The following is a 17,668-nucleotide window of genomic DNA, read 5'->3' on the forward strand; positions in this document are numbered from 1 at the left end:
CTGATTTGAAAATACTCAAAAGAATACAAATCCATCAATATTTTACTAAAGCACATGTATTTAAGTATATGTCACTAGTTACTCCCCACCTTTGTTATTATAATGTTCAACGTAAAATTCTGAACATTTTGTGAAACATTGAACAATGAATGTATCTACCAGACCACACACACATAAAAATAACAAGTCAGAGGGCTTCTTTTCAAATAGTATCAGGTCTATTATTATTATTATTAGCAGTAGTAATAGTAGTAGTAGTAGTAGTAATATTGCTTTCTATTTATGCATACATTTATATGAAAAGACTCTCTGGTAATTCTGATTATATTCATAGTAAAATTCTAATCTAATCTAATAGACCACTTGAGTGTAAAATGACTAATTCTCTTCTCTTTAAATAGTATTAGGTCTATAATAATAACAATACATTTCAAATAATTTCATTATTATTGTTACTACTATTGTTGTTTTGGACAGTAGTTTATAGTCCCTGAACAGTAGTAGTGGTATTAGTAGTGGTTTGTTGTTGTTTTGGACAGTAGTTTATAGTCCCTGAACAGTAGTAGTGGTATTAGTAGTGGTTTGTTGTTGTTTTGGACAGTAGTTTATAGTCCCTGAACAGTAGTAGTGGTATTAGTAATAGTTTGTTGTTGTTTTGGACAGTAGTTTATAGTCCCTGAACAGTAGTAGTGGTATTAGTAGTAGTTTGTTTTTGTTTTGGACAGTAGTTTATAGTCCCTGAACAGTAGTAGTGGTATTAGTAGTGGTTTGTTGTTGTTTTGGACAGTAGTTTATAGTCCCTGAACAGTAGTAGTGGTATTAGTAGTTGGATTACATTATGTTTATTAGTACGCGTATGTTAAAACACACTCTGGTCCCTCTGATCACTCCCCGATCGGTGAAACCTGAGCACCGATCTCCGCTGATGAAGTGTATTGATTAGGTCAGGCTGGCCGAGGTGTGAAGCTCTACAGCGCAGGCTTTGGTCTCCCTTCACTGTGTATGACGTACGTGCGAATTCACGCGGGCAGCTCGCCAGACTGGGCGGCGCGTGACGCCACAGTTCCCCTTGACGGAGCTATAAAAGAGCGCCCCGAAGTCGCGGGGGCAGAACGGAAAACGGGAAGGAAGGACGTTAGAACTTTTGGACGAATTTCAAGATCGTCGACGCGGATTTTTTACCAAACTTTTCGTCGATCTCCCGAGACAGAAAACTTCTCTTCAGCGATCAAACCCCCCGAGCTGCGAGCGACTTAATCTATCTCTCCCAACTTTATGTACTTAGACTTATCTCTTCCCGCGCGCCGCCCTACTATGGTCATTATGGAAGTTCCCAGCATCGACTGTGTCGCCCTGCGGGCGCTGCTGGACGGGGACGAGCCCGGCTGCCTCGTGCTGGACTGCCGCTCGTTCTTCTCCTTCAGCTCGTCTCACATCCCCGGATCCACCAACGTCCGCTTCAGCACCATCGTGCGGCGGCGGGCACGCGGCGGGCTCGGGCTGGAGCACATCGTGCCGAACGAGGACACGAGGAGCGGGCTTCTCTCCGGCCGGTACCGGACCGTGGTTCTGCTCGACGAGAGGAGTTCTGACATAGCCCAGACCAAGAAAGACGGGACCCTGATGCTGGCCGTGTCCGCGCTTTACAGAAACCCGTGCGGAGCAAACGTGGTCTTCCTAAAAGGTAGGTTAGGTTAAAATCCAGGTCCAGAAAGTACAAATCCTTCCCAGGGTTTCGTTCCAACGGCCTGGCTTCTCTGGTTAGATCAACCCACCGGCAGCGCTGTCCAGGCAGCTGGAACAAAATCCCGGGAAGGATTTTTACTTTATTGACCTGATATTTACACCTCTGGCTTTAACCTGTGTTCGGAGGGAACTTTAGAACAAAACTGAAATGAATTCTGTTACATAAACGAAACGGTGGCTCACCTGTAAAACTCCTAGGCTAGCGGTAGCTTCTTACTCGCCAGCTTCTTGTTCGAAATTTCCCGGTCCACCTTAAAAGAAGAAGAACCTCCGTTCTGGCGCCTCAGGAAAATTATAACAATAAGCCGGCGCATAGGAAGCTAAGCTAGTTTAGCTAACTTTAGCTTCGTAGCTATCTGAGGTAACTTTCGTCTGTTAAGTTACACCGGAGGGGAACTGAAGTAAAATTCCCCCTTTTTTCATTTTTTTTAACTTTTTTTTTAACTGAAGTAAAATGCTGAAGCCCGAACAAATTAATTAGGCACTAAATACAAAAGCTTGACTTGTTTCCTCACATATATTAAGTACTCGAGTACAAACCAGTCGAATTTGTGCTAATTTAACGTTAGCTATACGGCGCTGACTGAATGCGAGTAGTAACTACCCTCATGTTAGACTTCGTTATAGCCTCTGGTTATTTGTGGCTCTCTGGCCTTGTACGGTAACTGCCCTCCGGTGTTTACTTCAGCTGTTGCCCCTCTCAACTGTTCTCTCACCCTTTATGTCCCAACAACTGTCAGTCACAGTTGACACCTGTAAATTATGCTGTGTAATTAAACGTCCACTTCTTGTTTCCTTATTTTTCAGGTGGATTTGACACATTTGCTTCTGAATTCCCTGACATGTGCACCAAACCGGCCCCCCCACAAGGACTCAGTCTGCCTCTGAGTGCCAGCTGCCACCCTGACAGTGCTGGATCCGGTTGTAATACCTGCACTACCCCCCTGTACGATCAGGTAAGAGCGTAGTAAAAGGCTCATTAGGCCATTTTTGTTGAATGACTTCACCCGAGGAACACTTTCAGTTTTGCTTTTCGGTTTGATTCACGTTCGCCGTCTTTAACCCTCTCCTCAAATCTTGTATTTTTAGGGCGGCCCTGTGGAAATCCTACCCTTTCTCTACCTCGGCAGCGCCTACCATGCTTCTAGGAAGGACATGCTGGACATGTTGGGGATCACGGCCCTCATAAATGTTTCTGCCAACTGTCCAAACCACTTCGAGGACCATTATCAGTACAAGAGCATTCCGGTTGAAGATAACCACAAAGCTGACATCAGCTCCTGGTTCAATGAGGCCATTGAATTTATCGGTGAGAATTTTTTCCTTATCCACTGTCGTTTGATTCTCTGTTACAAAACAAGAACAGATGTTGCTTTAGGAGGGTTTTGACAAGCAAACCCCCCCACACCCCCACCCATCCTCCCACCCCCTCTCCGAGTGAGGCCTGAATTAAATTTTTCAAAAGTTCCCTCCAAATCGACCAGCTGGATGGACCAAGCTTGACAGCTACAATAGCTTACATCATCGCCTCTCATCCCATTTGAAGAGGTGCCCCCTTTTCATGGAAAGCAGCAGGCCACGACCCGGTCTGCTTTTTAGGGAGCAACTGGCTCTCTTTGCTTGCCTGGCTCTCTTTGTTCTGGTCAAACAAAAGAGGGTTTTCTCTGGCTCTCGACTGGCCTTCCTCCCCAGATCAATGCTCACAGCAGGGGGGCAGCCACCCCACATTGTGTATTCAGACCTGCCACTGAGAGAGTGCTACCCCATCACCCACCCCACAGCCCTCATTTAACTTCTTCCTGTCTCCCTAATGAGACGACTCCCTCCGTTAGCTGAACTGCAGGGTTTATGATTTGCAATTGAAAGTGGAGGGAGGCAAATGCGACTGGGAAGGAGTTGCCGTTGGCCGTTTTCGGCTTAGGGTTCCCAGGTCTTTAGACAAAGCTGTATTTTATACGAGAAATAATTACATTAATATCTTTGTCCAGTTTAACTGATGCGATTCTCTGTGTTGAGGCCTTTTGTGTAGATTTAAACTAATGTCCTCCGTCTCTTTTCACGCAGACTCGGTACGGAACAAAGGTGGCCGTGTCTTCGTCCACTGCCAGGCCGGCATCTCACGGTCGGCCACCATATGCCTGGCCTACCTGATGCGCACCAACCGGGTCAAGCTGGATGAGGCCTTCGAGTTTGTCAAGCAGCGCCGCAGCATCATCTCCCCCAACTTCAGCTTCATGGGCCAGCTGCTGCAGTTCGAGTCGCAGGTTCTGGCCTCGTCCAAATGCTCCTCGGAGGCAGGGAGCCCGGCGCTCGGCAAGAGCAGCACCGTTTTCAACTTCCCCGTCTCCATCCCCGTCCACGCTGCGGCCAGCCCACTCTCCTTCCTGCACAGTCCCATTACCCCCTCGCCCACCTGCTGACGGGACACCCTCGTTTTGACAAGGAGGACGTTCCTGGTCTTTGCATTTCTGGACAACCTCAATACCTTATTCCTCTGTTGCTATACAACAGTATTTGCACAGCTTTCTGGAGAGGAGTAGGTGGCTGGTCCAGCCTCACTCTTCCAGTCTGGCTGTGTTTTGAACACAAGACGGCAGTCATTCACGTTGACTGAGCTGAAGGGGTTGCGCATTCATTAGTGTGCATGTGTGTGATGTTAGTGGAACATGCACAAAGCTCTCGAATGTCTTTCTAGGTCAGTCTCCGGGAATTGGAGTGTCGCAGCTGATAATCACGTTCTGTTTTTATTTATTATCACCAATAAAGCAGCAGGTCTTACAGTTTGCTCAGGAAAAGTTAGCTTTTATTTGTTTGACACACTTTTTTTTGTTTTGTTTAAGCAAAGACAAGTAATCTGAGGGGACCATGTGTCAATAGGCTTGAAGGTGCTAATCAGACTGAATGCCCCCTCTTTGGTTTCCTTTTTGAACAATGAATGTATTTATCATCTCTGGCTAGACTTGCTCTGCCTTAAGACAATGAAAGTTCAACGTATGGCTCGCTCAAGGGCCATTTATGCCTTTCAGAACTTAATCCAACTCACCAAGACGTTTGTTTCTTCGGAAGCAAACACGAAATACCTCATGTGTCTGTTTGTTGGCAGCCCTGTAAGAACCTTCCCTCGAGCACTAATGGGAGTGACTTTCAGGAGACTGTTTTGATATATGATATTTATTTCCTAAATTAATATATTTCTTATGGTATATTTTTACATGCTTGTGATATGATGTTTTGATACTGATGAATAAATGAATTTTTGCTACAATAGTGACTTGATTGTGGTTACTTGTGTGACGTTTTAAAGCCGTTTAAACAGGAGACACTGAATTACTGAGTATATACTGACTTTAAAGTAATGCTAGATGGTCTTAAACATTTCTACCACATCAATCCAGAGAATTATTAGGTAAATACTGGCATCTTAGAAAGGAGTTCGAGTTTAAAATCTCTCACCACTCGGCTGGAAATGTTGAGTAGGTAATATTAAATATTCCCCCTTTATAACACTGCCAGAGCACCCTATGGCACATGTGGCACGTGTAGGACTGCCTGACCATTTGACTTTGTTTTCAAACTTCAACCTCTTAGTTTTGAAATGAAATCTTCAGGTAAACACAGCCTTGGAAAAAGGCCTCTGGGTCAGGGCGCACTCTGTATCAAGTGTCAGCAAGCCGTCAGCTGGGGCGTAGAGTCCAGAGGAGCAAGCTGAGAAACCCGACACACGTGGACTCTGGCCACGGCATCTGTGGGAGTGGTGAGAAATGTCTATTATATAATTATAGAGTACAGTAATGGTTTAATGCTATGTTAATTATATGTAGGTTGTTTTAAATGGTTTTAAACCTTCTGGCTATTCACATCACTGTTGAAACAAAACCTTGTATCTCCATTTTTGGGATTTTAGCCATAATCTGAAAATAACAGCTGCTCTTTTCATTGGGTAAAAATTTAATGGTGAGACCAACACAAAATATCAAAAATAACTAGAACACTGAATAGTTTTCATTCTGGTGATGTAATGCCAGCAGCTATAAACGCCTTTATCTTTACTGTTCGGATGGCAACTTTACAGAACAAGGGAAAGAAATCTTCGATTGAAAGTCAATGTAAAAAGTTATATAAGTCTAGATTTTTCTTCCAAGTAATTTATGGATCATTTCTATTTGTTCATTCTGATATTTTCGCACAATGTAAAGGGCAGTTGGAATTTTTAAACCTACAAAACATGAGACACGAGGTCTCGACAGGGACCGTATTATATCACAACCTCGTAAGCAGATATTCCCAGCTGGTCAGAAAGTAAGTTTTGACCTCATTTTGTTTATTTATTTATTTATTTTAAAAATTTTGCCCGCCGCCACCCTCCTCTTCAGAGGACTGATTTTTCCTTATTACTGGTATTACAAATTTCTTTTAGTATATTCTGCCATCGTGTAGAGGGAGGACAACAAACTACAAACATACAAGCAAAAAAAAAAAAAAAGTAGAAATTAGGAGAAAAAAAACAAAACATACAGAACAAGAAAAAAAAAAAGAAAATAGAAATTATAATATTTGTACCTAGTTTTGACCGCATTTGTTCAAACCAAAAGTTTAGGCCGCAGCTAGTGCTTAAATATCGGTGGGAAAAAAGAACGACCCTTTCATATTCAAACCTATCCGGCCATATGTAGCGGCACGCTGCCCTGCCTTTAACCGTGCATTGGAATTTCACATTGGCCGTGTTGGTTGGGGTTACACCATATAGAATCATTATCAATGTCCCCTATTGTTTGGGCCGCAGAGTCTCAGCTAGGTCCTCTGATCCCTGTCGGGCGGCGGGAGGGCTGGCCGGAGCAGTCTGGACGACTACTTGGCGAGGCCCTCCTCTGAGCACAATAGGAGCAGCTGCAAGGCGTTTGGGAAAAGTGTGACAACTATAGCGCGCTTAGTGTTTGGGCAAACAGCAGTATTCTAAAGCCTGCCCTGGGTGCCATGAACGGTGGCAGGGAAGAGCGCCTGCGAAGGCTCATATATACTCAGCTTGCAAATGAGCACAGCGCCTGGCAGTGATAGCCTCCAGCTGATCACGGCTTTTAGCCGTGCCCAAATGTGCCTGTTCTTATGCTGACGTTGGAAAGGCTATTGGATGAAAAAGCTTTCTCCCAGCTGTTTTCGCCACTGACCTCTTCTCTTTACTAAAACTTGCTCGTCATTATGTTACGTTAGGCCTACCTCCATCCAAACACGACTACGCAGATGATCAGATAATGATATACTCAGATTAAGGCTTCAGGCACGTTCTTTAGTCATCAATGGCTCCGGTTAAAGCTGGTTAATTTTGGTGGCATATGTTGTCTCCTACCCCTCCTTTCACCCTGATCTATTGTGTCTCAAAGAAGGGATCTCTGTTTGTTGTTCTCCATTAGTCATGAGCCATAGAGGGAGGAGGCAACCGAGGGAGGGAGGGAAAAACCAAAACACTGCTTAACCTCAACCTATTGACAGCATCAGTCATATCAAAACAACACAAAATCATAGTCTTGTATTTTTGCACCGCATTGAAACACTAATCATACATTATTTAGTAACTATTGATCTGGCAAATTAATATAGAATCATCTTAACTGTCACACCATCACCGTCAACAGACAAAAATGGACGACCTGGGTATCTGACATTTGGGGCCCGGTAGAACAGTCTGTATCTAATTTAAGAAAGTTCTTAGTCTCAAGCTTTATTTCAGCAAATAATCCCATCAAAATCTATATCAAAGTAGCAGTTTTGGTGGGAACACGTAGCTATATTACTGAATGTCACAATGAAAGCTATTGATAATTTGCCCAATGTGCTACACATTAAAAAATAAAAAGAAGGGGGCCAAGAACAGACCCTTGGGGCACACCTTGAGTGACACTGCCAGCAAATGATTCACTGTTTTTGTAGTAACAAACTGTTGTTTTTTTTTTAATTTAAAAGGTATAATCTGAATTGTTATAGAGACGTGTCTACAGTACCAGACGGAAATGTGTATTTTAGAAGGACGCAACAGTTTTTGTAATTAACCATTTTGAAAGCATCACTGAGGTGATCTCACAACTCTCAAGGTGAGCAGACATAGAGCTGTGATGTGGGTGAAAGCAATACTGACAGGGCTCAGAGAGATTTTGGTGAGGTTCCCACCTTCTCAACATTTTTCTGGCAATTGAGAGAGGAGAGTTAATGATTTCTTTAAAAAAAGTTATTACTGGCTACTTCTCTGACTTTTTTTAATAGTGACTGTGTTGAAAGGTGACAGCAGAAATGAATGGACAGAGGAAACATTTTTAATCGCCTGTCAATGAATAACCTTTTAGGAACAATGGCTGGCTTAGTACATCAGCCACACCCATCTCTGACACAAAGAGGCAAAAATAATCTCATGCGACAAATCCTACAAACGTAAGCGCTTATACGGACATGCACATAGACGCTCGCACTCACTAAGCTGCCGATCTGGACAAAGTCTCTAAGTAAAATCTCTATCAAGGTCTCAGGATGAAGTGTAACCACTGTGTCTGTTCTGAAATGATAAATGTTCCCACATTACAGAAGGAAGAAGGGGTCAAACCCAGCCCACCAGCCTTTTCCTCTCTATTCTTCATAAGTGTGGCTTCAGCAATCTCTCAGAATGACACTTTACTATTTAGGTAACGAGGGCGTTTTAGTCTCAGGTTCACACCCTGCCGGCTTTTGTTTTAGCAAGACTGGCAAGTAAGCCTGAAGGCTAATGTTCAAAGCGACGCTGTCCTATTTTGACTGCTGTTTTGAGGGTATTCACACCTTATCCTTATCCAATGCACGTCTTAATCCGCCTGGCTGTAGCATGACTAGGCAGCTTTCAGGGTAATGCTCTGATGTCATGGGAGATGAGAGCCTAAAGTAAGAAGATTACTACACCCACCCGGTTTTTTGGGCAGCCACTCTAACAGAAAAGGCCGGAAATTATCGTCCAGAGGGGCAGATCTTGAAAACGGCTTTTTCCTCAGAGTTGACCCATTCTAGGTAGTCAAATCTGAAACCACCTAATCTCGTCATGATGCGACAGCTTAGATGGTTTTAACCGAAGTAAGAGATTTCCTGTGTTATAATGTCAGTCGTCGCATATTAAAAAGTTTTTTGGTTATATAACTGGTTTCCTTTTTTTTTTCTCTTCAGGCCTAAATTTAATTTTTGTAGCAGGGCAGTTAGAAAAGGTCAGGCAAAATAATGAATAACACATTAACTGAATTAACAGGAACAGAATCTTTATGCAATATGTAATGGGAAACTGGTAAAAAATCATGTTGTACACTGATAAGGACGTCTACAGTCGAAGTTCACTGACAGGACAAGACAGAACCACAGAAGTCAACATGGCCTGTTTATCTGATCCTCAAGAACGACAATAACAACAACAACAACCTAAATCGATGAGCTTCACAAAACTGAAGTGACTGCTTGGTTAGAAGTATTTCCACCCTATGGAAAAGGCCAAAGGAAGCCTGCCTTGACTTACTGTTCATTGTAGCACAGGGTCTGTTCTTCTTGAAGATGAACCTACACTATTAGAAATGAAGGTTCTGTGCAGGTACATTTTTCATCAAGGTACAAACAGTGTAAATGCTCCCTCAAAGGTTCTACAGTGGTTCTAAGGTCTGACTGTGGAGCTTAAATCAGGTTCTCCAGGTGAAAAGTTGGTATTTGTTCCTTTTCATAACCAAATGTTTTAAAACAGAGCAGTAGACTAAAAGCCTGGAGGCGAGGCGAGGCGGGGTGTGTGGAGTCAGTCCAGCTTAGAACAGATCATTTCAGTGGATTATGGTTCAGTTATATTCCCTGACTAAAGGGACTGAGATGGACCCTTAAGGGTTCTACCCCAGTGACAAGAGGGGAACTGCCCCAGTCACAGTTTAGTACCTTTATTTCTGAGAGTGTAAGATTCCTGAATGGTTCTTAGATTGAAATTACAGATGTGGGAAAAGTTTACTTGGTGTAGAGCAGGAATGGCAAACGTGGTACTGCAGAGATTAGCATTTACCCTCATTTAATGCTCTGAATTCAGTTCGACGGCCTGACTAATTAGCTAATAAGCTAAGTCAGGTGCGTTTAAAGAGGCAGTGTCCTGACGTCTGCGGTGTTTTAGCCTCTGGGACTGGAGTTTAACACATGTGGAGTAGAACATCTACACTCCTTTAGTGTAAAGTGGTTCTTCTAGGGCATCACTCCAAAGCACCCTTTCTGGAACGTTTGTTTTTACCCCTTGTGTGGTGTTGATGTGTTTGTTACTCAGTGGTCCGGTGGACCCACCACATTATTGGTTTTTGAATCAATACAGCCACAACAATTTATGTAAAAATACCAGATGTTTAAAATATCATAAGTGTACAGCTTGGGGTTCTCCTTTAGCAGCTGTAGCCAGTCAGCAGCCTGTCCATGTTGTCCACCCTCACACACACACAAACACTAACAGCAGGCCATGTAGGAGGAGAACAGAGTGAAGGACACAGCACCTCCACACTTTCACTCCCTGCGGGTTCAGCCCAACACCACATGTGTAATATAAATGTGTGGGGGGGTGAACAGAGTGAAGACCCTGAAAATGGGTTATTTTATATGTTCTTCACAGCAAAGTCCAAGAAATCAGGATGAAATAATAATAAACCACATCATTTTTTCTTTTGGTAAATGTTGAAAATGGGTACAGCGATGGACTGGTGACCTGTCCAGGGTGCATCCTGCCTTCTGCCCGATGACCGCTGGGATAGGCTCCAGCACCCTCCGCGACCCAGGAGAAGTGGCTTAGAAGATTAGAAGAAGGTTAAGAGTGTAAAAAAAATTCCAGAATCCCAGATGTCAATGGAAAATTTAATGGCTCTCGAGGCCAAATCCCAACTCTAGGTCAGTGAACATTTCATATTGTTGCTGTTACCACTGTATATCGCTGCCGTCGGAAAAAAACCTTTTATCTCCTTTTTTCAGTTTTTGACATAATTTAAAAATGCCTGTTGTCCTTTCCACTGTGTGTACATTTCATGAAGAACTGACCGACAGAACCGACCCAAAATGACTTGTAAAAAATTCTGGTTCCATTGCCTTTTATTAAAAGTGAAGTATGTTTTTTCCTTCTCCTGTAAAGTTACCGTTTTGGAGATACAGGCTTTGTTCCGACAGCAGCGATATGCTGCCATGTGTCATATACTGAAAAAAATGCCATGTTTATTTTTCTCAGGTTAATCAGGTGCTTTCCATTTTCACAGAGAAGTACACTATCAGGTTGGTGTGATTCACGGTGACACCGCGGGTTTCCTCGTGAGCGGAATTCTCTTTCTTTTCCTTCAGACAGCTGAGAAATCACAACAAACAGTGACCATCAGCAGAGCTTAGCTCTGTCCAGTCCAGCAGCGACACTGAGGCGTTTAAAAACTCCAGCAGCACTGCTGTGTCTGATCCACTCAGACCAGCGCCACACACACTAACACACCACCACCACCATGTCAGTGTCACTGCAGTGCTGAGAATGACCCACCATCCAAATAGTACCTGCTCTGTGAGGGTCCATGGGGGTCCTGACCACTGAAGAACAGGGTAACAGAGTATCAGTGAAACAGATGGACTACAGTCTGTAACTGTAGAACTACAGAGAGCAGCTATACAGTAAGTGGAGCTGATAAGATGGACAATGAGTGTAGAAACGAGGAGGTGCTCATGATGATATTCCTGACTGGTGTATTTTATTATAAAAAGCTGGAAGGTCAATAATACAGTTTTGATTAGTATCTCCAAAAGCACAACTGACATTCTCTTGTTCAGAGAGAGAAAGAGACAGACAGACAGACAGACAGAGAGAGAGACAGACAGAGAGACAGACAGAGGGTCAGAGAAACAACATAGAGAGAAAGAGAGACTCACAAAGCGACAGAGAGAGACAGCTAAGTGAATGAGGGGAAAGACAGAGAGAGAAAGAGGGGGCGAGCCAATGTGATTTCTGAGTTAAGGGCGACCCCTGCTGACTGTTTTAGGGAATTTTCCTTTTATCTATAGCACGTGTACTGAATTGTATGGAAACTCATTCCTGCCACTTAAAAAAAATCCAGCACCTAATTATTATTTTTTCGTCATTAAGTGAACGGCTATGCCATTATTATTTTATATTAGCAAGAAATTCTTTTGAGGTGTTATCTCATTATTTTGAGATGCTAAGTCATTATTTGAGATGCTTTCTCATTATTTTGATAAACATTCTGGCTATTTTGAGAAAAATCGTTGTAATTTTGAGATATCTTCTCATGATTTTGAGAAGGGTTATGCTTTTGAGATGAAAAGATCAATAAATGTGAATATATATTTAAATATTTATATGTAAATAATGAGAAGGTTTTGGAAAATAATGAAAAAGTTTTTATAAAATAATGACAACAATTCTCAAAATAATGAGAAAAGCATCTCAGAACAATGATTCATCATCTCAAGATATTGACAATGTTTTAAAATAATGACTTTGTGTCTCAAAAAATGACTTGATGTCTCAGAATAATGAGATAGTATTTTAGAACAATGCAATAGCTTTTCAAAATATGAGAAAGTATCTTAAAATAATGGTTTAGTTTCTTATTATCTTAAAACAATGAGATAGTATTTCAAAATAATGACTCAGTATCTCAAAATTATGACTTAGAATCTCATAACAATGACTTAGTATCTCAAAGTTATGCCTTGGAATCTTAGAATAATTACTTAATACTTCAAAATAATGACTTGGTATCTGAAAATAATAATTTAGTGTTTCAGTATAATAAGAACGTATCTCAAAATAACGAGATAGTATTTCACAATGATGATGTAGTATCTCAAAATAATGACTTGGTATCTGAAAATAATGAGATCGTATTTCAAAATAATGACATATTTCAAAATAAGGACTTGGTATCTGAAAATAATGAGATAGTATTTCAAAATAATGACTTAGCATCTCAAAATAATGAGATAGTATTTCAAAATAATGACATATTTCAAAATAATGACTTAGCATCTCAAAATAATGAGATAGCATTTCAAAATAATGACTTAGCATCTCAAAATAATGAGATAGTATTTCAAAATAATGACATATTTCAAAATAATGACTTAGCATCTCAAAATAATGAGATAGCATTTCAAAATAATGACTTAGCATCTCAAAATAATGAGATAGCATTTCAAAATAATGACATATTTCAAAATAATGACTTAGCATCTCAAAATAATGAGATAGTATTTCAAATTAATGACATGTTTCAAAATAATGACTTGGTATCTGAAAATAATGAGATAGTATTTCATATTAATGAGATAGTCCGTGATGCTGGACTCAAAATAACAGTGGGCAGTTTCTGGGGAGTTACTCACACTACCGGTCAGTATCGGGTATATAAAGGCTGGACCGTTACACCACAATGGCTGATTAATGGCTGTTGAATTGCCCCGTAAAGGATCATAAACACGGCTATAAAGAGCGAGTCTGACCAGCACACAGTGATGGGACCTGCTTCGATATGTAGTTACTCTTTCATCCACAAGACGTCGAAAGTGTCCGGTCCACTTCTCTAACGATTCAAGTCGTGTCCCCTCAGTAGCTCTGCCCGCTAAGCCCACCAAACACTGCCCACTTTCTACCGTTGGAAAGGCGGCGACTGTCCCTCAGGCGTTCGCGACGCAATTGGCCGGCTGTGCTGAGATAAGGGCAGGCGGGCACGAGTTGGCCGGTTTTAGATTTCAAACTGAATTCAGGCGGGATTTCTCTGTTTACTCGCTTCATCATATCAGACTTCACCCCGGAGCTGGGAGACAAGCGGTCACACCGAGCTTCCCCCTCATATCTGAGAGAAAGCAGAGCCGAATGGGGAATAACGAGTCATCCTCGCTGTTTTCCCAGCAGCTCTCCAGGCCTGAACCAGCTGCTGCCTGGCAGTGCACGTCCACCAGAAAAGGTGAGTTGAGCTTCAGCCTCACTACCGCTGACAGGGCTGCAGGTTTCCTCTGGACTCAGACCTCAGTGGAGCGAATCTGGCGGGATTTTACTCATCTGTGTCTGTTTATTCTGGACTGACAGTCCAGAGGTCCCTGCTGAAAACACAGCTTACAGCAGGATGAACCTCATGCTGGTCCAAGCTGCCTCTGGTATATGGCAATATATGGACTTCAAATGTAGGACATATATGAGCATATATGGATTTCTGTTTTGTCCCACATGTATGGGACATATTTCAGCTATACATCAACATATATGAACACTATATGATAAAATTCATGTATGAATAGCATGCATGACTCATATTACTGGTGTGCTAGCTTCATGTTACATAGTGTGAGGGTTCTTATTTATTTTTTATGGAATTGATGTTATAGTGTATTTAATTTTAGAATATATATATATATATATATATATATATATATATATATATATATATATATATATATATTGCTGTTGTCGAAAGAAAACCTTGTCTCTCAATTTTTGTTCTTCAGTTTTTCACATAATCTGAAAATGCCTGTTGCTCTTTGCATTGTATGTAAATTTCATGATGGACCAAAATAAACAGCCAATTAAAATTCTGGTTCCATTCACTTACATTGAAAGTAAAGTAGGTTTTTTTCCTTCTCCTGTAGTTTACTTTACTTCTTTACTTTTTATGTAAGTCAATGGAACCAGACTTTTTTCCAAGTACTTTTGGGGCATTTCTTTTGGTCCATCCTTCATGAAATTTACATGCAATATAAAGAGCATCATGCATTTTCAATTTATATCAAAAACAGAAAAAAACGACAAAAATGTAATTTTTTTTTCTTTTTTCTTTGTACATTTACTGCATTCGGCAGACGCTCTTATCCAGAGCAACTTACAGCTTGATCATTTTACACAGGCAGGTGAAGGTAGTGTTAGGAGTCTTGCCCGAGGACTCTTATTGGTAGTTTAGGGTGATCACTCAGTCAGAGCTTGAACCCCAGTCTACAGTGTCTACAGTGTAGAAGGCAGAGGTGATACCCACTAAACTATAACAACCACTTTTTGTCAGTTCTAACTTATCAAACCTCAGAAAAACTACATTTTGATATACCATTGAAATATATATATATAGTCAATGACACATTCACAGTCACAGATGTGTGTAAGAACCTACATTAATGCACCACAAAATACTATAATGTATATAATACTATAATACTAATAATAACTACTCTGCTTACATGATTTACATATTTACATTTACATATGAAACACACAGTCGGCTCTTGTTGGTGTAAGAGCTCCTGCCCTTTTAAAGGAATTTCTGAGAGAGATGAAGACGTTCATTAGAACACATGTGTGTGACGGGGCGCTTAACCTTTGCCAGTATCAATATTAATTTAACACAAATGTTCAGATCTATTTTACAGATACACACAGTGTAAATATATTCAGAGTCATTTCGTCGAGTTTGTCTCTCTCTGACCCTCACAGTCTCTTACTCGAAACATTTGACGAATCAAATCAAGGACATCTTGTGGCAATATGAAAAAAAGTATTTAATATTTTCATGGGAATGCTTGCATGGCCAGACATGATGTACCAGATGTTTCCAGAGTGAGACAGGAAGTGTTGCTCCCGGGATGATCGAGCGGTCACTATTGGCTACTGAGCTATGCACAGTTGGTGGAGCTGTCCTTTCCCAGGACCTTTTGGGGCAGTGGGAGTGCTTGGTTGGGAATAATTATGACGTATAGGGAGAGAAATAGAATGGCATTTGACCCCTGAAATGGCACTTGCTTGTATTTTATTGAATTGATGTCAGCAATTATGAGCCAAATGAAGTAGAGACGTTAGATCTGTCGTCCGTTTTGTCGTGTAAAAGGCCTAATAAAGCAGCCGTTATTGATAACAGTGTTGATTTTGTAGTTTTTGGGCAGACTGGGTGAATTTGGCAGTGAATGTGGTTAAACCTGAGAGGGGAGTATCAACCAGCAGATGGCATCTGTGATCCTGTGACTCAGCAGCGGAATTACTCTGCTGTGTTGAATAACCGATTTTAATAATTTGGTTAGAATTAGAATAGAATTGAACACAGTATGTGTGGCTTTTTCCAATGTGGTCTTAAGATACAAGGACATAGATAGATAGATAGATAGATAGATAGATAGATAGATAGATAGATAGATAGATAGATAGATAGATAGATAAACAGACATAGCCACAGGTGTATAAAGCCGAGCCCCTAGGCCTGCAGACTGCTTCTACAGACATTAGTGAAAGAATGGGTCGCTCTCAGGAGCTCAGTGAATTCCAGCGTGGTACCGTGATCGGACGCCACCTGTGCAGCAAGTCCAGTCGTGAAATTTCCTCACTACTAAATATTCCACAGTCCACTGTCAGTGGGATTATAACAAAGTGGAAGCGATACTTCTATCATGCTTGAACACAATTTCCCTGGCCATATTTCTAACACATGGTGATTCAAAAAGATTCGTCCAATTATAAAGTGCCATATTTTTAACAACCGTGAGGCACCTAGGAACCAATCACAATCTAATTGAAAGAGGGGATCAGAGTTTCTGGCTGTCACCAGGAGATGGCTCCCTCTTTGCTGGATTGGCTGTAAAGGAGCCCATGATTTAGCGCTCCACTTCTGGCCCCCAAGACCACCAGATCTCATGCCGTGTGACTTTGTCTTGTGGGGGTATGTTAAGGATCCTGTTTATGTGCCACTCCCAGCAACAGTGCAGTGACACTCGACTTGCTCGATCCAGTCTGGGATGAGTTTGACTGTGGTGTTGATGTCGTCCGTACACCTGGAGGAGGTTCAGACTGAGACCTTGTACAATTACATAATAAACTTTATGCTCAGTTAAACCATTTACAGTTCACTGCGTTGATCTGTAACGATTTACAAGTGAAATAAATTACTTTGAAATTGGATTAAGCTTTTTAAATCACCCGGTATTTAATACAGATATGATTATGTGTTACTAAGCTTGGATGTTCTGGACAATCAGTTGGACTTCAGGCCAGTTACAGCAAGAATGTGTTAATTCTCACAGCAAAACCTGTTCAGTTTGATAAAGGGTCATCTAGACATGAGCAATAAACAATCAATGGACTGATATTACAAGCAACGGCGATCAAACGTTGATTAAAATAATTCCAGTGATTATTTTATTACTGTGTTTTAGTTGTGCTAAACTAGAGAGTGTGTGTTTAAACATCAGCTGTGTTGCCAGTTCTTGCTTGGCCGAAATCTCAGGGCTCCCTAGAAGCGTATTGAGTGAACTGCTTTTCACGGTAGTCACTGTAACTCAAATAAGGACATTTAACAACAATAGTGTGATGGTTTTATTGGTTTATATTAGGCCTCAAGAGGCCACTGTGCATTCTAGCTTTGAACTCAGACAAAGAGTCTAGCAAGACTGTTTTGCCAATTTAGTGGCAAACACAGTAAATAATTTGTTCTATTAGGGAAAAAATCCTTCTACATTTTTGTGGTAAACTAATGTGTTTTTTCAAAGAAAAGGTTTAAAATACAATTTTAATTATATTTATTACAATTTGTAAAGCGGAACTTGGTGAATGGGCCCTAATATACATACTTACATACTAGAAATGAAGGTTCTCTGCAGGTACATTTTTCATTCATCAAGGTACAAACAGTGTAAATGTTCCCTCAAAGCTCCAGCAGTGGTTTTAAAGTCTGATTGTGAAGCTTAAATCAGTTCCTCCAGGTGAAAAGTTGGTATTTGTTCCTTTTCATAACCGAATGTTTTAAAACAGAGCAGTAGAGTAAAAGCCTGGAGGCGAGGCGAGGCGGGGTGTGGAGTCAGTACAGCTTAGAACAGATCATTTCAGTGGATTATGGTTCAGTTATGTTCCCTGACTAAAGGGTCTGAGATGGAGCCTTGAGGAAACCACCCCAGT

At 41.3% G+C, this 17,668-nt stretch overlaps 2 protein-coding genes across 3 annotated transcripts in view; both read left to right on the plus strand.

Annotated features, from left to right (window-relative positions):
* Positions 1-1,097: 1,097 nt before the first annotated feature.
* dusp1 (dual specificity phosphatase 1) lies at positions 1,098-5,013 on the plus strand. Its single transcript, XM_017712510.2, has 4 exons — positions 1,098-1,684; positions 2,554-2,702; positions 2,836-3,055; positions 3,811-5,013. The coding sequence occupies exons 1-4, from the start codon at positions 1,276-1,278 to the stop codon at positions 4,164-4,166; spliced, it is 1,134 nt and encodes a 377-aa protein (XP_017567999.1). The 5' UTR covers positions 1,098-1,275; the 3' UTR covers positions 4,167-5,013.
* An 8,428-nt stretch (positions 5,014-13,441) lies between these two features.
* Positions 13,442-17,668, plus strand: part of neurl1b (neuralized E3 ubiquitin protein ligase 1B) — a 56,573-nt gene continuing 52,346 nt past the window's right edge. For both annotated transcript variants that reach the window (XM_017712511.2, XM_017712513.2), the window contains exon 1: positions 13,442-13,712. In XM_017712511.2, coding sequence (XP_017568000.1) covers positions 13,622-13,712 — 91 coding nt within the window. In that variant the 5' untranslated portion in view covers positions 13,442-13,621. The remainder of the gene's footprint in view (positions 13,713-17,668) is intronic.

Source organism: Pygocentrus nattereri, chromosome 8 (assembly GCF_015220715.1).
Source record: "Pygocentrus nattereri isolate fPygNat1 chromosome 8, fPygNat1.pri, whole genome shotgun sequence".
In the NCBI taxonomy this organism is placed as follows: domain Eukaryota; kingdom Metazoa; phylum Chordata; class Actinopteri; order Characiformes; family Serrasalmidae; genus Pygocentrus; species Pygocentrus nattereri.

What these genes read in the sequence shown, in the direction of transcription:
- dusp1 (XM_017712510.2), top strand. Translation starts at nt 1,276, where the DNA reads ATGTACTTAGACTTATCTCTTCCCGCGCGCCGCCCTACTATGGTCATT. An exon ending in CTACCCCCCTGTACGATCAG is followed by an intron (nt 2,703 to 2,835) that starts GTAAGAGCGTAG and finishes TTGTATTTTTAG; the next exon opens with GGCGGCCCTGTGGAAATCCT. An exon ending in TGAGGCCATTGAATTTATCG is followed by an intron (nt 3,056 to 3,810) that starts GTGAGAATTTTT and finishes CTTTTCACGCAG; the next exon opens with ACTCGGTACGGAACAAAGGT.